The sequence below is a fragment of the Brachypodium distachyon genome, chromosome 2 (assembly GCF_000005505.3).
Source record: "Brachypodium distachyon strain Bd21 chromosome 2, Brachypodium_distachyon_v3.0, whole genome shotgun sequence".
Taxonomy (NCBI): Eukaryota; Viridiplantae; Streptophyta; class Magnoliopsida; order Poales; family Poaceae; genus Brachypodium; species Brachypodium distachyon.
This window is the reverse complement of record NC_016132.3, coordinates 16,881,773-16,902,136: the sequence shown is the minus strand read 5'-3', so window position 1 is coordinate 16,902,136 and position 20,364 is coordinate 16,881,773. Positions and strand designations below refer to the sequence as shown.

Here is a 20,364-nt window from a genome sequence, read left to right as displayed (position 1 = left end):
GTACCAAAGAACTTCTTTGGGTGGTAAAAAAGTAAATTTATAGCTGGAGTCATCTTTGTCGGTCACCTTTGGTAGTTCTAGTTCTGAATTTAAACTTTTTGTTATATTTTTCACATTAGGGTTATTGTTCTTATATTCATAGGGAATTTGTAATAAGTACTGAGTGATTTTTCTATGGTACTCAAATTTCTATGCATATGGGTACGCTATTATAGGATGAGAGGAGGGTGGGACCGTGGGAGATCCTTTGAGAGGGAAAATGTGCTTGTAAACTATATTTGAGTGACTGCTTTGTGATTTTGTAGTATTTAACTTTATGTGAACATCCAACTTATTCATGAGTGGTTGCGTCAGGGATGTGTTATCTCTGAGACAACTTGACATTTGTGCAATGTAGTTAACAATAGTTACTGCGGATTTGCATATGACACACAAGCCATCTCCAGCTAGTTATCATGCAGTGCGAGTGTTGTTACTTGTTAGAACCATGAGGAAAGGAAAACATCTCGTACTGCCTTAGTAGAATGTACATACGATAAAAAAAACAGGCGAATTGAACTAGAATGGAAATAACAGCCGCAGAACAGAACCATCATCTAAACGGCAAGGCATTCTAAATCTTTCAGCTCACACTCGCAACACAGCTGACGCCTTTGCTCTGCACGCCGGCCCGGTCCCGGTCCCGGTGCCGGGACACCAGCACGCTGGCGGCGCCGCCCACCTCCACGGTGACCGAGCAGTTCATCCTGATCTCGAGCTCCTTCCTGTACACCCCCAGTACGCGCACCGTGCCGCTCATCTCCGTGTAGGTCGTGAACTCGTACTCCCGGCCCATCACCAGCCCGGCGCCGTCGACGGCCCGCGCGAGCCGGTCCGCGAGAAGGTCCACCGTCACGTTCACGCGGGCCGTCCTGTGGGCCCCTATGCGGCCCGCCGGAACCCGCGCCACGGCCACCGTCCGCCCCTCGTAGTACACCTCCGTCTCGCTCAGCGAGAACCGGAACGACGCCACGTTGGGGTTCCTGATCGACACGTCGGCGGCCAGCGTGGAGTTGGCGGCGAGCGTGCCGCCGGGCCCGGCGCCGCTGAGGGCCGCGAGGGTCACGCTGTTCATGGTGATCCGCGGGTGCTTGACCCGGAACACGGTGACGGCGAGAACAAGGACGGTGAGGGCTGTGATTACCACGGTGGTCACGCAGCAGCCGCAGCAGCAGAGCGCGCACCGGCGCCTCCGGAGGTACTGCGTGGAGCGCCGCGCCGCGGCATCCTCGACGTCGCCGGGGGCTGCCGGGTGGACTGCTACGGACGGGGAAGGGAACGCCAGGGGCCGGGCCGGCTCGTCCTTGTCCGCCTCCGCCGGCGCCGCCGCTCTGCTCGCGGTCGCCATTGAGGGAGGAAGAGAACGCGGGTTAAACTAACTTACGCGGTATGAAAAAGCACCAAAGAGTCTTGGTTTTATAAAGGCTTTTATTTTTGAACAGTCTTGGCCTTGTCAGTGGGGTTCGGGCCGGTCAGCAGGTCAAGGTCTGCGGTGTAGTGGAGTTTTCGTTTGTGCCGGGTTTGACACGCTTGACTTCAACGGCAAATCAGTAAACTTTTTCTCATCCCAGTTTTGAGATGCGCTGACAGATCTCACAAGAGTAAAATACATAAAATCACTTGTATAATTACGTGTAGGCTTGAGAAGAGTTTTGGCGTAGAGCAAGAAACTCTCATTATTGATAGCTATGACAAACTGTACCCTGATTTGCACTTAATTTATTTCTTACTCCATACAGTATGACCGTATCAGCGGGAAGAGTGACACGATTGTCTTCGGTGTCTGCGAAGGAACCCGTTCATGTGTTGAACCGCTCCAAGCCTTCGAGGTTTCTAGATGCTAAGATTTCTCGTTGCTGCGGCTGAAGCTAAGGACTTTTTGGGCTATGAGTAATCGATAGCCCACACTCCACAGCAATTTCCAGGGTGACGCTAATTCCCGGATGGCTGCTGCCTTGGCTAGTTTCATCACGAGTAATCGATAGCCCACACTCCACAGCAACACAGTGAAATTCCTATATTGTACTGAAATCGATCTGGTCTTTTGGGCGATTTGGTTAATGAAATCGGAAGTTATACTCCTTTTTCCTAAAAAAAAGAGCACAGTAAAGAACAATGACGATACATCCACGAAACGAGTAGCTGGAAGGTGAAGAGAGGGGCAAGGCTTTCAACTAGCTCGGAGCATGAGCATGCAAACTAAATCATCACATGCGTTGTCTGGTAGGAAAAGGAAAACATGCGCGCAGAGAGAATAACATGAAAAGTGGACGAGTAAAGGCATGAAAATGCTGATAAAAATATGTTCTGCGTGGATCATAGCAACGGAGAATGATATTACAATCTTCAGACCAGTCTTGTTCTAACTGATCATCTTCATTCTTTCTCTCTTTTTAGAAAATCTGCAATCGTTCTTGTTCTAACTGTTCATGTTCATGCAAGATCTACCCGGAGGATCAAAACTACTCCGTACATGTTTAAAAAGGTTACCACGTCATTTGCACCGGATCAAACTAAACCATCCTCATTTTATTCTCGATGTTTCGTTCAACATCTACACGGTTGGATGAAAATATGTTTGAAAATATCACAATTATTTTATACCGTTTCTAGCTCTAGTTTTGCTTTAGACAATGGAAAAGCCACGGGACGGGAGGAGTCACATGGCACTAAGCTGCTCCTGGAGCGGCAATGGAAAAAGCCTCGTCCTGTTGACTGTTGCACGGAAATGGAAACACGTACGGCTAGCGCGCAGTAAATAATTTTGCAAGAACTCGCCGGTGGCCGTGGCAGATTCTCTGAGTTAAGGCAAGCAAGCTACTACTACATTGGTTTTTAAAGAGTGCAAATTAATGCATGCAGTATCATATACTAGCATGCTCAGCTTGCTTCAAAATCAAACCTTCCAAGACCAGAGCTTGATCAAGTTTCAGATCCTCAAGGAACGCGGCGAACGCCGTCCTCGACGGCCCGTTGTCCGCCGGCCGGCGCTTCCGTGGCCATCTCCTTCGCCAACGCCAGCCTCTCCCTCAGCCTATCCACTTCCCCAGAGGCCCAGACTCCTCCATCACCAGCCTCACCTTCTTCTCCACCTCGCGGGCCTTCACCAGCTCGTCATTGTACCCTTCCACCACGAAGCCAGCCTTCAGTTCCTCCACCACGAACGCCTTGTTCAGCCTCTGCTCCGCGCACCGCGGCCAGCACAGCATCGGCGTCGCGGTGGACGCCGCTTCCAGGACGGAGTTCCACCCGTAGCGTGTCACGAACGCGCCGGTCGCCGCGTGCCGCAGCACCTCCACCTGCGGCGCCCACGTCTTCAGCACCAGCCCCGTACCTCGTGTCCTCTCTGCAGGAACCCCTCCGGGAGGAGCGCGTCCAGGTCTGGCTCCGGGCGCGGCAGGAAGAATTTGGCCGGGTCTTCCGGTGGGATCCGGATTACCCACAGGAACCCGTGGCCGGAGTTCTCGAGCCCGTGCGCGATCTCCTTCAGCTGCGCCGCCGACACGGCGCCCAGGCTGCCGAAGCAGAGGAACACCACGCTACGGTCCGGCTGCGCGTCGAGCCACGACAAGCACGGGTGCCGCTCGCCGCCATTCGCCGCTGCCTTCCCTTCCACGATCAACGGCCCAATGCAGTACACCGGCGGGGTCAGGCGATTTGTCGGGGTTCGTGGCGACGATTTTTGAGCATGGAAAGGTGCTGATTGATCGATGATTCGCGTGGTTTTCGATTTTTAGTTTGGAATGGGGGCACACCCCTGCTGCCATCGTGGTTCCGTCGTCGGATCTCGCCTGCTGCCATCGCTGCCGCCGCCGCGTAAGAGAACGTCGACCAGTCGACGCTGGCATATATACTCTGAAGAAAATCGGTGACTGTCAGACGGTCGGAACTCATCGTGTTCCGTGTAGTGGGCATATAGTGGGCAGCACCTCAGACGAAAGCTCTCGGCATCTTCAAGTTTGCCAATCAGATCGAACTGGTTATCTGGTTCCCTCACAAATTAACGCGCGCCCAGTTTGATCGATCGGTTGGCGTGCAAGTCTCAAGTGTATAAAATTAAAGTGTGCATGCACGTAGTACGCGTCAGTGTAAGCAAAACCGGACACAAAAACTGAAACCAAACCAAAACTCCTAGGGCTGATCTGCACTTCTGCATGTATAAAATGTTCCTAGTCGACCATTTCTTCATGCTCATTAATCTATTTTACAATTGTCTAATTTCGCCTACGTGCTTCTCTGAAGAACTTCATTGATGATAAGTGGTGTGGATTGTCCCGCTGTTTTTGCCTGCTTGCTTTTCTTCGATCACGCTAATGAACGGGCGCCGATGGGACGACGTATCATGAACTGACTAAGTAGCTTCTTCATGCTGTGCGCTAATGAAGCTGAAAAATCCCTTTATTAAAAAAAAGACAAGGAGTAGATTGTCACCGTCCTAATCATACCCAACTAGAGGTAGATTGTCACATGATATTTGCTTGTACAGGTAAAAACATATGATCCTTTCCAAGAAATTAGAGTGGATGAATCGTAAGGGGGAAAAATTCTTATGGTCTACAAATTCTATGAATCAAACGAATTCACATACTCTCTCCGACTCGTATTACTTGTCTCAAATTTAGTACAAAGTTGTACTAAATCAGTGACAAGTAATTCCGTCCAGAGGGAGTAGAAAAAATCGAAAGGATTAAAATCCTCCTAATTTCTCAAGAAATCCTTTGAATCTGATGTGTGGAAATAATTGTTTACTTGCTTTTCCTTTTTTTTATAAAAAAAACCCCGGACAGGTGGGAGTGGGACTGCCGTTTTCATTCATAGAAGGAGAGCCCTACCACAAGCGCTCGAGGAGAGCAAAACTGTTTTGATTAGAAATGAAACTGTGTGTTTATCCAGAGGGTATGAATATATATCCTACGAGGGGATGCCAAGGTATCGTTACAATTTGTGGAGACACCTTTACGAACAGTTGTGTCCCAAAGTTTTGTACAATCCTAACAGCTAACACTTGATTAATTAATTTGGGTAGAACCAAATTTTGCTTAGGTTTACAACTTGAGCACCTTTCCTCAAGAATTCTTGTTTATCAACCTGCCTATATCCAGAAAGTTTTGAAAAAAATCAACATGGATAAATCATATCCATCCAAAACATCCATAGTCGTTAGATCTCTCAATATGAATAAAGATCCTTTTAGACCTAGGGATGAAAATGAAGAGATATTAGGACCCGAGTTTCCATATCTTAGTGTTGTTGGTGCATTAATGTATCTCGCAAATTGTACTAGACCTGACATCGCATTTGCGTTAAATTTACTGGCTAGACATAGTGCAGCTCCAACTAAACGCCATTGGGCAGGAATAAAGAATGTCTTTAGATATTTACATGGCACAAAAGATCTTTGGTTTGTTCTATCAGAAAAATCAAGACATGACTATGGTTGGTTATACGGATGCTGACTATCTATCTGATCCCCACAATGCCAGATCACAAACAGGTTTTGTATTTTTATATGGTGGAACTGCGTTCTCATGGAAGTCAACAAAACAGACTTTGGTAGCAACTTTCACTAATCATTCTGAAATAATCGCTTTATACGAAGCTTCACGAGAATGTGTATGGCTTCACAGAATGATAAATCATATTCAGACATCATGTGATATTGGTTCATTAGAATCACCAACCATTATCTATGAAGATAATGCTGCATGCATTGTTCAAATGCATATGGGTTATATAAAAAGTAATATCACAAAACATATTATTCCTAAACTGTTCTTCCCTCATGAATTACAGAAAAGTGGAGAAAATTAATATTTTGCAAACCAAATCATGTGACAATCTAGCAGATTTGTTCACTAAGTCTTTACCAACATCTACATTCGAAAAATGTATTCACGGAATTGGTATGAGACGGCTTAGAAATTTGCAAAGTTCAGGGGGAGAAAATCTTCTGAACTAATAACCCATTAATTACCATCAGATGATTAATATTGTACTCTTTTCCTTTATGAGTTTTTTTCAAAATTAATTTCTCATATAGGTTTTTAATGAGGCAATATCAATATACCATATCGTTTTCTCCTTATATTTTTCCCATAGGGTTTTAAAGGAGTTTTCCATGGTATATCATTATTTTCTATATTTCTCCTTATTTTTTCCACAAGATTTTTCAAAGAAGTTTTTTCAAAATTATTATCATCCAAACTATACAAGAAATTATCAAGACAATGTCTAACTCAAGAATTGACGTTCGTAAAAGGAAGAGTTTTGTGAACCGCTGTATCCATCCGTGTAGTGCTACTCGGATGTATGGAGCGGTTCAAAAAAAAAACGACAGAAGAATAACAAGAAAAGAAAACAGAGCTAACGAAAAGGGCAAAAAAACAACAAGCGGCCCAGAGCTTACTTGCTTTCCACTTGACGTTTTGGAATTTGGAGCTACTCGATGGAATCTGGAACTACTCCACCGGCAGTAACATAAACGCCCCCTAAATCGGCCCTCCTCCAGTCTCGTCATCGTCAGCGCGTCGCCGATGGAGCTCGAGTCCAATCCGGTCGTGGTGCTGCACGCCTGCTTGGGCGTCGGCCACCTCATCCCCATGGTGGAGCTCGCCAAGCTCTTCCTCCGCCGCGGCATCTCCGTCGTCATCGCCGTCCCGACCCCGCCGGCCAACACAGGCGATTTCTTCTCCTCCTCCGGCTCCGCCGTCGCTACCCTCGCGGCCGCCAACCCCTCCATCTCCTTCCACCACCTCCCGCCCCCGGACTACCCCAGCCCGGATCCCGACCCCTTCATGCAGATGCTCGACGTGCTCCGCCTCACCGTGCCATCCCTCCTCGCCTTCATCCGCTCCCTCCCCCCCGTCGCCGCTCTCGTCCTCGACCTCTTCTGTGTCGAAACCCTCGACGCCGCCGCCGAAACCAGCGTCCCGGCCTATCTCTACTACACCTCCTGCGCTGGCGACCTCGCGGCGTTCCTCCACCTCCCCCACTACTTCGCCACGACGGAGGGGAACTTCAAGGATATAGGCAAGGGGCTTCTCCACTTCCCCGGTGTCCCGCCGATCCCGGCGTCGGACATGCCCCACACCGTGCTAGACCGGGCGACCCGGGCCTGCGCCGCGCGGATCAGGCACTACGCGCGCATCCCGGAGGCCCGGGGCGTTCTGATCAATACCTTCGAGTGGCTGGAGGCGAGGGCCGTGAGGGCGCTCAGGGAGGGCGCGTGCGTCCCTGACCGCCGGACCCCGCAGGTGTACTGCATCGGGCCTTTGATCGTGAACGGCGAGGCGGCGGCGAAAGGCGAGCGGCACGCCTGCTTGTCGTGGCTGGACGCGCAGCCGGAGCGGAGCGTGGTGTTCCTCTGTTTCGGCAGCTTGGGCGCGGTGTCGGCGGCGCAGCTGAAGGAGATTGCGCGTGGGCTCGAGAAATCCGGCCATCGCTTCCTGTGGGTCGTGCGGAGCCCACCCGAGGACCCGACCAAATTCTTCCTGCCGCGTCCGGAGCCAGACCTGGATGCCCTCCTCCCCGAGGGGTTCTTGGAGAGGACGCGAGATAGGGGGCTGGTGCTGAAGATGTGGGCACCGCAGGTAGAGGTGCTGCGGCATGCTGCAACTGGCGTCTTCATGACTCATTGTGGGTGGAACTCTGTCCTGGAAGGTACATCAGCTGGGATTCCGATGCTGTGCTGGCCGCAGTACGCGGAGCAGAGGCTGAACAAGGTGTTTGTGGTGGACGAACTGAAGGTTGGTGTGGTGATGGAGGGGTACGATGAGGAGCTAGTGAAGGCCGAGGAGGTGGAGAAGAAGGTGAGTCTGGTGATGGAGTCTGAGGAAGGGGAGAAGCTGAGGGAGAGGCTGGCATTGGCAAAGGAGAAGGCTGCGGAAGCGCTGGCAGACAACGGGTCGTCGCTGATGGCATTCAGTGAGTTCTTGAAAGATTTGAAGCTTTCAGAGTGATCAAGCACAGAAGATAGCAACGAGATTAGTCTTGGAATGTGTGATTCTGAAGGTTTGTATCAATTCCCTCTCTGAACTATGAACTACCCATTGGGATGTTACATGCTTACAAGTTACAAGAGGTGATGATACCGTGGTAGTAGTTATGCTATGCAGAGTAGCTGCTTCAGCAATTATACTCGTCAAATGATATGCCATAGGTAGCTGTGCTTCCAAATTCAGTACCGAAGCTGTGAAAACTCAGATCTGCAAGTTCTCCTCAGTTATGCTGTATCACAATCACAACTAATAATAAGTAGACTGTTGTATTTAGCACATGCCTCCTTGATTTGGTGCAGCTATTATTCAATTTTACTATCATAAGTCATGACTTACTGTGAGCCTTCCTGTACTGACTACTCATTACTTGATACAATGTCACAGTAATGCAAAATCATAATTATTTCTTGCGCTAAAGAGAAAATCTGTAGTACTATCTGACTTCTGTAAGTTGTGGACATCCTTTCATAGTTCATCTTCCATACAGCTTGATCAATTGCATGCACCATTCTCCATGTCACTGTGCTCCAAATCTCTCAAGAAATCGGCAAATGCCAGCTCAGAAGATCCGCCTTCCTCGATCGCGTCCAGTGCCATCTTCCTGGCTACCACCAGCATCTCCCTAAGCTTCTTTCCTTCTTCTGTCTCCATCACCAGCCTTAACTTGGCCTCTACCTCCTCTGCCTTCACCCATCCTTCCTCATATCCCTCCAGTGGCACGGCGATCTTCATCTCCTCCACCATAAACACCTTGTTTAATGACTGCTCGGCATACAGTGGCCAGCATATCATCGGCAGCCCAGACATGATAGCCTCCAACGTCGAGTTCCACCCGCAGTGTGTCACGAATGCGCCAATTGCCTTGTGCTGCACCACTTCTGCCTGTGGCACCCAGCTCTTTACCACCATTCCCCTGTCCCTCGTCCTCTCCAAGAACCCTGCCGGAAGCAGACGCTCCAAGTCTGGCTCAGGAAACTTGCTCTGTTCCTCCGGTGGACTCCTCACAGCCCACAGGAACCGTTGCCCGGAGCTCTCTATCCCACAAGCTATCTCCTTCAGCTGAGCCTCCGAGAACGCGCCCTTGCTGCCGAAGCAGAGGAACACGACGCTCTGCTGCGGCTGCGCATCCAGCCACGAGAGGCACTCATGCTTCTCGTCGTTCACGGTCTTCTTGCCGTCATTGACCAATGGCCCAATGCAGTACACCTTTGGCGTCGGCCTGCCGGGCACGCAGACACCGTCCTTGAGCGCTTTCAGAGCCTTGGTCTCCAGCCAGTCGAAGCTGTTCACCAGCACGCCCTTCCCTTCAGCGATGCGCTTGAACTGGTACTGCCGGACTTTGGACATTTCAGTCTCCTTATCCTGAAACATCACTGGCATATCCAGCGCGCGGATCGACGGCATGCCTGGGAAGTGCACGAGCTTCTTGCCCATGTCCTTGAAAGACGGTGCATTGGGGTCGTAGTACGGCATGTTGAGGAGGATAGCGAGGGCGCTGGCCCCGGAGGCGAAGAAGAAGTAAGCAGCGATGGCGAGCTCAGTGGCGACATCAAGCGCGTCGACACAGAACATGTCCAGAAAGAGGGCGTCGACGGCGGGCAGCGATCGCAAGAACTCCCGGAGCACGGGGTTGGCCAGCCGGAGCATGTCCATGCTCTGCTTGACCGGGTGTGCGCCAAGATCCGGGCTGGACGGGGCGGGCAGGAGCCTGAAGGCGATGGAAGGATTGGCCGCGACAAGGCGGGCTACCGCGTCAGCCGAGACCTTGTCTGGTGGGTTGACGACGGCGATGACAACGCCAAGGCCACGGCTGAGCAGGTGCTTGGCCAGCTCCACCATCGGGATCAGGTGGCCGACGCCCAACGACGGATAGAGCACAAACATCTTCGCCGGCGCCATGGATGATATCAGAACGGGACTGGGAGTCTGGGACTGGGAGAAGAATAGATGGGACTTGTATGAGGAGGACGAGCGAAACCGGCTCTAATTACCTGATGACCACAGATTGCGTTGCCGGTGCTTCTTATAATGGAAAACTCGAAGGTCAGAATATCTAGTAGTTCAACTCCCACGGCCGTTGTCGTGAGCAGTGACGATAGAATGACTGATCGAGACGAGCATTCTGCTTCGCCGCTGCTTCCCTAGGAAAGAGGCTTCAAATAGTATATGTCTTCCTTCCTGAGACAAAATGTCCATGACAATTGGCACGTTGTTATTGTGTTTGGAATATAGGAGATGATAATTTTATTTTTTGACAGGAGGAAATGCCATTTTATTTTATATTTTGACAGGAAGAGAAGATTACAAAAAAATTGACATTGGGAGAAGATAATTAGTATTACCAGAAATGGGCAGAGAGACGAGAGGTTAAAAGAGAGACAATGATATTTGTTCGACATAGAAGCTTCATACTCACGTGCCATTTTCAAGGATGACTGCACAGGTTGTAGACTTCACTTTTTGTTTGTTTTCCGAAATGGGAGGCTCCTGCAGGCTGCTTGCTTGCAGAAGAGACAACCCGACGTGATGTGTACAATCGACTGGTCAAGTTGGGAATTTCCTCTCGATTCTGCACCCTTCGCTAGTTTCCCTCCCTACCGCAAGGCCTGAATAACTTCCAAACTCATTGCATTGTCAAGAGCCGTTTATTACGAAAGCAGGCCTTATTTCAGTTTCTCTATTTCTCTCCAAGATGCTATGCTGTCTCTCTAAAGAATAGCTGTTTGCCGTGAAAGATTTTGGATCTTGGCCAGTAGACTAGTAGATGCTTCTAGTGTGTTCTGTGATCTTTCTTACACAAGAGAGTTATTTGTGTTGACTTCTCGTTCCCTCAGTGCTAGTCACTATCAAGAGAGAATTGCCATAGTACCACTAGTCAAAACCAACTATTCTAAAATACCATTATAAAAACCAAGTATGTCGCGATACCACAACCGATGGATCTGGCCGGAACTACGGTCATGGTTATGCGTCATGCATTAACTCGTTCAGTGATATTTTCAAAGGTTGTGAATCGACAAATTTTGCACAAAAGTTTCACAATGGCAAGTTTATATCAATTTTGCATGTTATGTTCTCATACAAAGTTTATATCAATTTTGCATGTTATGTTCTCATACAAAGTTTATATCAATTTTGCATGTTATATTCTCACAAAATTGATATAAACTTGCCATGTGAAACTTTTGTGCAAAATTAGAGAACAACTGATCTAAACACATTTTGAACGATATCTACAGTTGTATGGGTAGGAAGTAAAGGGGCATTTGAAGATTATGCTAGAACATGAAGGCACGCGTTGCAGTGCCCGTACATCTTGATGAAAGGAAGATAGAAATATTTGAAAATAAGATGGACGACATTAATACATGGGAAAATATGAATGACCCAAATTAATCTGTAGATCTCAATTTGTAGCATGGAGCTATGGACGTACTACAATATATTTGGAATGACCCTAGCTCAAGCAGCCATGGCATATTTCTTTCTTTCTAAGTCGGTTTGCCAAAGATTTTGCATATCTTCTGCAGATCCATAAGATAGAAGGAATACGAAGAAAAACAATGAAAAGATGATCCCGAGATACAATTATGAGTTGTGGTTTTAATCGCCATTTAACATCACAAATTTTGTAGCGTGAACACAAAGAGCAAGTACCATGGCTGTTGTACGAATCAAGCAAGGAAGAAAATACAAACGAACAAGAATATATATCCACAGAAAAAAAGGCTATATAGGTTTATTCAGCGAGATATATGGAAGTCGAAAGAAAAGGTAACACATCTCCACTACCATCGTGCCTAAAGAAGGCGAAATGACGATTTTTTATTTTTTTTTTGAGCGAAAGGTGAAGGACGATTTTTTTTTAGCCAAACCAAGAAGGCGAAACCGCGAAAGGACGAATAAAACAGATAGAATTGGGAGCTCCGTCGTCATGGCCCATGGGTCCGAGGGACACAGCGAAGTGGGCTGGAAAAGTGCAAATTAAGCCCAGTGAACAGGAGGCCACCAAATTTGGTTTGCGCAGCAGTCAAAAACGCTCAGAGAGCTCGTAGGCTCGGAGTAGCTAGCTCGATGCGTTTTACTTTTTGATTGCATTTTTTATTGCTAACCACGTTTGCCACGTGGTTTACTGTATTTTAATAATTGCGGATTTGTTTCTAGAAAAGTGGTTTGTCTTCTTCTTCTTTTTTTAATCGTAGGATATCCACCTCATCACAACAAGCGACGCCACACCACACCACACCATGCGTCTAAAGAGTCACTTAAATAACTTTAGCTACTAATCATCGATCTATCATTGAACATTTAAGCCACGCAGGATTGCCTTCAAAACGGCGTACTAATCCGCTCTCACAAACTCAAAGCTAGTCTTGAGATAATCCATGGAGAAGAAGAACGTCGTCCTGTACCCCGGCCTCGCCGTGAGCCACTTCGTCCCCATGATGCACCTCGCCGACGCGCTCCTGGCGCGCGGGTACGCCATCACCGTCGCGCTCATCGACCCCGCGGTCAACCCAGACGCCGGCTTCGCCGCCGCCGTCGCCCGCGCCGCCGCCTCCATGCCGTCCGTCCGCTTCCACACGCTCCCGCGCGCCGAGGACGCGCCGGCGCTGATCCCCGACGCGCAGTTCATCCTCAGGTACCTCGACATCGTGGGCCGCCACAACGACCGCCTCCACGACCTCCTCCGCTCCATGCGCGTGCACGCGCTGATCGTCGACTCGCTGTCCACCGAAGCACAGGGCGTCGCCGAGAGGCTCGGGATCCCCGACTACGTCCTGTTCACCTCCAGCGCCGCCTCCCTCGCCGCCTTCGCCCAGCTTCCTTATGTCCTTACGCAGGGCGGGACAAGCTTCAAGGAGCGGGGAGACGCCCCTGTTGAGTTCTTTGGCCTCACACCGATTCCTGCTTCCCACCTGTTCGGCGAAATGCTCGAGGATCCGGAGAGCGACATATACAAGGTGACGATGAGCTTGTTGTGCCGTGTCCCAAAGGCCAGTGGCATCCTGGTGAACACCTTCGAGTCGTTGGAAGCTCCGGCTGTGGTTGCTCTCCGGGACCCTCGATGCGTCCCCGGCCAGGTCATGCCTCCGGTATACTGCATCGGGCCATTTGTTGGTGGTATAGGCGGCGCAAAAGATCGGCATGAGTGCCTTGCCTGGTTAGACGGGCAACCGGACCACAGCGTCGTGTTCCTCTGCTTCGGGAGCGCTGGAAACCACTCCCAGGAGCAACTCAAGGAGATCGCCGTCGGCCTGGAGAACTCTGGCCACCGATTCCTGTGGGTCGTGCGAGCCCCTGCCGGTGACAAACCGGAGAAGCCGTTCGACGCCCTTGCCGATCCAGATATCGATACTTTCCTGCCAGACGGGTTCTTGGAGCGCACCAACGGCCGTGGCCTCGTCGTCAAGCAGTGGGCGCCTCAGGTCGACGTGCTCCACCACAAGGCGACCGGCGCATTCATTACGCACTGCGGGTGGAACTCGGTGCTGGAGGCCCTCACGGCTGGCGTGCCGATGCTGTGCTGGCCGCTCTACTCGGAGCAGAAGATGAACAAGCTACTCATGGTGCAGGAGATGAAGGTGGCCGTGGAGATGGTCGGGTGGCAACAGGGGCTGGTGAAGGCCGGCGAGGTGGAAGGCAAGGTGAGGCTGGTCATGGAGTCCGAGGAGGGCGGGGAGCTCAGGGCCCATGCTGCGGCTCACAAAGAAGGCGCTGCCGCGGCCTGGAACGACGGCGGCTCGTCGCTCACGGCGTTCAACCAGTTCTTGTCAGACGTGGAAGTGATAAAAAAACGTGAAGCATGAGCGTTGGCAAGCCGTGTGACGTTCTTCCGACGATCGAGTCTGCTCCAGCTTTGAAACACTTCTTGCATGTGTGTAATTTCGAGTCATTTGTTCAAACAATCGACGGCCTGTTATAGCTACCAGAAAAAAAAGCAGAAGAGTAGCTGATGGCCGGATTGCTGTTCATAAGGCAGACGAACTGGAAAATTTGGAGATCCTGTGAGGATTTGGAAATACAGAAATAATATTGTGCTTGGTGGTGGTGGTTGAATGATCAAATATTAAACAGGGACGGCGACTGATACTCTCCTCTCGGTGTGCAAATGGAAATTGGTACGCAAGGAACAGGCAATTGATAAAGGTCTTGCGCCAACCATCATCGCCTCTGAATTGTTCTGTATGTGATGGCCGATGGCACGGAGCTGCATCTGCTTTGACGCACGCTGATGTCCACAGCAATGTGAATTTATCTGCCTCTGTTCTCTTTCCATCTATTTGTTACGAAAATAGAGATTAAACTAAAAATGAGAGACACGAATTTTAACGTGAAAACCTTTTCGGGAAAAACCACGGACGCCTTCACTATGTTGGAGTATTACAAGCACGAGACGACATACCGTCTTTAGGTGTGACTACATGAGGTATATATAACGGGCAACAAAGATGAGTCGTAAAAGAACAAGGAAAAACGAGTTCAACTCGTATACCGACACAAAGCCCAAACCTATCCTACTACGCCTAGCAAGAGTTGGTAACGGATTTGGATCACTTTTCAACAATCTCCACCTTGAACCGAATCCACTCCAGTAGTCGAAGAAATAAACACCTCCAAACAAATGAACATAAAAACCTTGTGTAAAGTCCATAGAACTAGTGATTAATACCAACTAATTCTGAGCAAAACTCAAACTTATTGGCAAAAACTGGCTTTGTCATCATCTCAGTACTACCAGTAATTGTGTTACCTCGAAGGTGGTAAAGGTTTGCAACCTTCATATTACCTTTCATCACAACAAGAGAATCTTTTGTGACCTTGACGATCCCATCTCCACCTGAATATTTGTACCTTTTATTATCAAGAGTACTCAAAGAGATAAGATTTTTCTTCAAACTCGGAATATGACGAACATCCGATAAAGTTCTGATAGTGCCATCAAACATCTTGATTTGAATGGTGCCAATGCCTGCAATCTCGCACGGCGAATCATCGCCCATAAATACAGAACCATTTGGCATCGGTTCATACGTTGCAAACCACTCCCGGTGCGGAGTCATGTGGAAAGTACATGCAGTATCAAGAACCCAAACATCTCTCATCTTGGAATCACCGGTAAAGACAACGAGAACATCACCATCAAAATCTTGTTTGCTAACAACGGTGGCTCGGGCATCATTCTCTTGTTGATCCTTCTGTTTGAATTTGTCATTCATTTTCTCCTTGTTCTGCAACTTGTAACACTCGAAGATTTCATGCCTGTTTTTCTTGCAATGTTTGCAAAACTTGTATTTGCCTCTATTTCCATTATTTGAGCTCCTCTCATTTGTCCTGCCACGGACAGATAATCCATCACCATGGGACGAACTTGAACCAACGTGAGATACCATATGCTTCATCTTCTCCTTGGAGTGTAAAGCTTCATAAACCTCATTAAGGGTGAGAGTATCACGGCTGTATAATATGGTATCTCTAAAATTGGTATAATAACTTGGCAGTGAACATAGGAGCGTTAAACACATATCTTATTCATCATACTTAACTTCCATTGCCGCTAGGTCAGATATAATCTCCTTAAACTCAGTGATGTGATTTAACACATTACCTTCTTCTTGCAGTCGGTGGAGAAATAACTTTTGTTTGAGATGCATTTTACTGGTGAGATCTTTTGACATGCAAATCTCTTCCAACTTTGACCATAAAGCGGCGGCTGTCTTCTCAGCCAAAACTTCTTACAAAATATTGTTGTGTAGATGGAGTTGAATTTGAGACAGAGCTTTGCGATCCTTTCTCTTCTCCTCATCAGTCCAGTCAACAGATTTCTTTTTCGCAAAACCATCCAGTGCATCGTCATAATCGACTTGCGCCAAAAATGCCCGCATCTTGACTTGGCATAGGGAAAACCTTGTGTCACGATCCAGCAGCGGAAAATCATACTTCATGGTAGCCATAAATAGATTAAACCGTGTGCACAAAGTAGTACAAGCCTTAATTTGCGGAGAAAAAACTTGAATAGATAGCACCTGGCAAAAACGTGGGTGGACGTAGCAATTTGCTAGCCCAAAAGAATTGTTGATCAGCAGCTCCACGTGAGAAGCAGAGCAGGTGATCAGCAGCTCCACGTCGCTGTGAGGCCTTGCACTCGATCAATTTTTTTTTCTCTGGTACGATCCACGGAGACTTCGCCTGACACTTCTGCCTGATTGCTCTGGTCGCTCGCTGCTAGCTTGCTTCGCGTAGTCTTGTCCGCCGAAACCGAACAGAAGACCAAAACGGGGAGGCGTCTTCAAACGATCCGAGTAGAAGACCAGCTCGGCGGTACTCGGCAGCGGAACGGGAAACTGACACCGGCGAGGCGGCAACAGCTCGAACTCGGCGAAACCAACTCGCCGAAAGTGTCTCAAAACATTAATCTCAATAACAATGGCTCCGGTAGCAATTGTTACAAAAATAGAGATTAAAATAGAAACGAGAGACACGAATTTAAAAGTGGAAACCCTTGCGGGAAAAACCACGTATGCACGAAGGCGCAACTTCACTATGTTGGAGTACTACAAGCACGAGACGACAAACCGTCTTTAGGTGTGACTACATGGTATATATAACGGGCAACAAAGATGAGTCCTAAAAGGATAAGAAAAAACGAGTTCAAATCGTATACCAACACAAAATCCAAACCTATCCTTTTATGTCCAGCAAGAGTTGGTAACGGATTCGGATCACTTTTCAACAATTCTCCTTCCATCTCTTGATAGAACAAGAAAAATGCGTCTCTCTCAGTTCCGGCAGACGAATAATAATTGCAGGATGCTCCACCACACCATCCGTCCTTCTTTGGCCATACTATCGTTCATGTCGTCCTTCAATCACTAAGCTAGCTACGTTAGCTACGTGGTTGCCTTCAAAATTGGGTCCTCACAAGCCAAGCTTAACTGTTACTCCGTATATCCGATCCCTGTCGAGTTCTCTGGCGTGCCGCCCGTTCCGGCCTCCCACCTACTCGGCGAAATGCTCGAGGACCCGGGGAGCGACACGTACGAGGCGACGATGGCCTCGCTGTCCCGGATCCCGGATGCCGATCGCATCCTGGTGAACACGTTCGAGTCCTTCGAGTCTCTAAGATCCAAGGAGCAGCTAAGGGAGATCTCTGTAGGCCTAGAGAACTCCGGACATCGTTTCCTGTGGGTCGTGCTGCGAGCCCCGCTCAGCGACCCCGACCTCGAAGATCTGCTGCCGGGCGATTCTTGGAGCGCACCGGTGGCCGTGGCCACATCGTCAAGCTGTGGGCGCCGCAGGTCGACTTGCTCCGTCACGAGGCGACCGACCGGGCCGTTCGTGACGCACTGCGGGTGGAACTCGGTGCTGGAGGCCCTCACGGCGGGCGTGCCGATGCTGTGCTGGCCGCCGCACTCGGAGCAAAAGATGAACAAGGTGGTGATGGTGGAGGAAATAAGGGTTGCCGCGGAGATGGTCGGGTTGCAAGAGGGGATGTTAAGGCCGGCGAGGTAGAGGGCAAGGTGAGGGGATGTAATTAGCAGACGGTTGGGTCTCTCTCCTGACATCCCATCCTTCCTCTGTGGCCCTCTCTTGCGTCCGTCTCATCTCTCTCCTCACGCGCAAGGCTGCAAGGCCGCCGCCGCCGTGGCCTTTGGCCTCGGCCTCCACCGCCGTTCTCGTCGGCCGTGGGCTCGGTCTCGCGCAAGGCCGCCAGATGTTGTCTACGGTACATGTACTGTAATATGTATCAACGAGTCAAATTAAAACAAAAAAAATAAGTGACCCTCTAAAATTTTATGGTAAAAAAATATATTTAGACAAAAAAGTGAGAAAGAAAAAAGTGTTTGGGTTGTACGTGATAGTGCGAGTGGCTCACACAAAGTATAGGGAGAAGAAAAAAAATGTCTGACAAAACCTGACAGGTGTAGATACCACCGGTGATACCCCTTCCGCAACTGACCGATGCTGCCAGCGGGATCTACATCCACCATGCTAGCCAACCAAGTGTCCCCTCCTTTTTTCCATCCTTTTTCTAATCCTCTGACCGATACGGGCCTGAAGACTCCGTCCATACCAAATATTATCCACTCCACCAAGCTACAGTGCTACACGATCATCGCTCACTGATGCGAATAAAACCACGAGCTGGTTGCCAGCAAAACTGTATTAGCACAAGTCCCCGTATCGTCCCGGAGTCAAAGAACCATGGAGAAGACCGTCGTCCTGTACCCCGGCCTCGTCGTGACCCACTTCGTCCCCATGACGCACCTCGCCGGCGCCCTCCTCGAGCGCGGCTACGCCGTCACCGTCGCGCTCATCGACGACCGTGGCGTCAACGAAGACGTCGCCTTCGCCGCCGCGGTCGCCCGCGCCGCCGCCTCCATGCCGTCCGTCCGCTTCCACACGCTCCCGCGGGCCGAGGACCCGCCCGCGCTGGCCGCCGACGCGCCGTTCGTCCTCAGGTACTTCGACCTCGTCCGCCGCTACAACGGGCGCCTCCGCGACTTCCTCTGCTCCGTTCGCGTCCACGCCGTGATCGCCGACTTGCTCAACGCTGAGGCGCTCGGCGTCCCACAGAGGCTCGGGATCCCCGGTTACATCCTGTTCACCTGCAACGCCGCCGTGCTCGCCGTCTTCGCCCAGCTTCCTACTGTCCGTGCGGTGGGCGGGGCGAGCTTCAAGGAGCTGGGAGAGACCCCTGTCGACTTCTTTGGCGTTCCACCCATTCCTGCTTCCCACCTGTTCGGCGAAATGCTTGTGGACCCAAACAGCGACATCTATAAGGCGACAATGGCTTCGTTGTCCCAGATCCCTGATGCTGATGGAATCCTGGTGAACACCTTCGAGTCCTTGGAGGCTCGGGCCGTGGCTGCTCTCCGGGACCTTCGGTGTCTTCCTGGTCGGACCATGCCTCCGGTATATTGTGTCGGCCCATTTGCTGGTGGCCTCAGCAAGGCACCAAAAGAGCGGCACGAGTGCCTAGCCTGGCTAGATGGCCAGCCGGACTGCAGCGTCGTGTTTCTCTGCTTCGGGAGTGCAGGAAACCACTCGGAGGAGCAGCTCAAGGAGATCGCCCTGGGACTGGAGAACTCTGGCCACCGGTTCCTATGGGTCATACGAGCCCCCATCAGCGACGACCCGGATAAGCCCTTCGACGCCCTTGCCGATCCGAACCTCGACAGTGTACTGCCAGATGGGTTCTTGGAGCGCACCAGCAGCCATGGCCTCGTCGTCAAGCTGTGGGCGCCGCAGGTTGATGTGCTCCGCCACAGAGCGATCGGGGCATTTGTGACACACTGTGGGTGGAACTCGGTGCTGGAGGCCCTTATGGCGGGTGTGCCGATGCTGTGCTGGCCGCTGTACGCAGAGCAGAAGATGAACAAGGTTCTCATGGTTGAGGAGATGAAGGTCGGTGTGGAATTAGTGGGGTGGCAGCAGCGCTTGGTTAAGGCCAGCGAGTTGGAGGGCAAGGTGAGGTTGATCATGGATTCTGAGGAGGGCAGGGAGCTCCGTCTGCGGGCAGCGGCACACAAGGAAGGAGCCGCTGCGGCCTGGGACGATGGAGGCTCGTCTTGCGCCGCGTTTGACCGGTTCATGTCGGACGCAGACAGTAGACAGCATCAGGATTGCAGTGGGGAAGTGATCCATGGGAGTTATACATGAGTCTGGCATAAGGTATCATGGAAGTGATCCATGGGAGTTATACATGAGACAGCATCATCAGGATTGCAGTGGGGAAGTGATCCAGCGTGACAGTAGGCTCGTAAGGTACATGCTGCATCTGTATGGGAAGTGCGTGTATGTTTACGAGCTTACTGTCACGCTAAGCAACTGATCTGTTGTTATGGCTTCAGATGATATTAAGGTGGAGTTTGGTGCAGCCAGAAATATGGCCAGGTTTGATAAGGATCTTCGTGCCATGCAACTCCAAGACTGCATTTACACCGGTACTTCGAAAACGCATTGTATGGTACACTTCTTAGTTTTGGAAAAATGTGAAAAAGTCTGATTTAGACTCTGAAAAACAACAACATCAATGAGCTGGCTAGCTATTGTACATATTGTTTTCCGAGTAAAGAGGTTCACCGCAACAACTGCATTCTCCGCAGATCACCCACTACCAGCTCAGAACTGAACCAACCGACAAGCCTCTCTTAGATCTACAGTGCATCAACTCTGGAACTGAACTAGCAAACCAAACTATTGAAAAACTTGCAGAGCAAAATTCGCAGGCATTGAGCCAACGCCAGACGAAGCTTTCACTGAGATTACCCGGCGATTCTTAACACCATCGGCGCCCAGCCTCTCTTCATGCTGAAAACCTCTG

The 20,364-nt window shown here is 50.1% G+C and overlaps 5 protein-coding genes and 1 pseudogene across 6 annotated transcripts; 4 read left to right on the top strand and 2 right to left on the bottom strand.

Moving 5' to 3' along the window:
• Window positions 1–425: 425 nt before the first annotated feature.
• Window positions 426–1,502, bottom strand: LOC100845183. Its single transcript, XM_003568011.4, has one exon. It carries the CDS (start codon window positions 1,385–1,387, stop codon window positions 623–625), a length of 765 nt encoding a protein of 254 aa, XP_003568059.1. The 5' UTR covers window positions 1,388–1,502; the 3' UTR covers window positions 426–622.
• Window positions 1,503–2,614: 1,112 nt separating this feature from the next.
• On the bottom strand, window positions 2,615–10,037 carry LOC100821487 (annotated as a pseudogene). Its single transcript, XR_002962822.1, has 2 exons — window positions 9,253–10,037; window positions 2,615–3,689 (listed from the first exon to the last, which is right to left on the bottom strand). The product of XR_002962822.1 is annotated as an anthocyanidin 5,3-O-glucosyltransferase-like (transcript).
• On the top strand, window positions 6,440–8,357 carry LOC100844568 (anthocyanidin 5,3-O-glucosyltransferase). The gene has a single exon (XM_003568009.4). The coding sequence runs from the start codon at window positions 6,573–6,575 to the stop codon at window positions 7,995–7,997; it is 1,425 nt and encodes a 474-aa protein (XP_003568057.1). The 5' UTR covers window positions 6,440–6,572; the 3' UTR covers window positions 7,998–8,357.
• A 2,280-nt stretch (window positions 10,038–12,317) lies between the features above and the next one.
• Window positions 12,318–14,117, top strand: LOC100821189 (anthocyanidin 5,3-O-glucosyltransferase). The gene has a single exon (XM_003565968.4). The coding sequence runs from the start codon at window positions 12,422–12,424 to the stop codon at window positions 13,844–13,846; it is 1,425 nt and encodes a 474-aa protein (XP_003566016.1). The 5' UTR covers window positions 12,318–12,421; the 3' UTR covers window positions 13,847–14,117.
• Window positions 14,118–17,087: 2,970 nt separating this feature from the next.
• LOC104582609 (UDP-glycosyltransferase 13-like) lies at window positions 17,088–17,549 on the top strand. The gene has a single exon (XM_014898545.1). It carries the CDS (start codon window positions 17,088–17,090, stop codon window positions 17,547–17,549), a length of 462 nt encoding a protein of 153 aa, XP_014754031.1.
• A 566-nt stretch (window positions 17,550–18,115) lies between these two features.
• Window positions 18,116–20,131, top strand: LOC100820889 (anthocyanidin 5,3-O-glucosyltransferase). Its single transcript, XM_003565967.3, has 2 exons — window positions 18,116–19,805; window positions 19,892–20,131. Exon 1 carries the CDS (start codon window positions 18,243–18,245, stop codon window positions 19,698–19,700), a length of 1,458 nt encoding a protein of 485 aa, XP_003566015.1. The 5' UTR covers window positions 18,116–18,242; the 3' UTR covers window positions 19,701–19,805; window positions 19,892–20,131.
• Window positions 20,132–20,364: the final 233 nt, after the last annotated feature.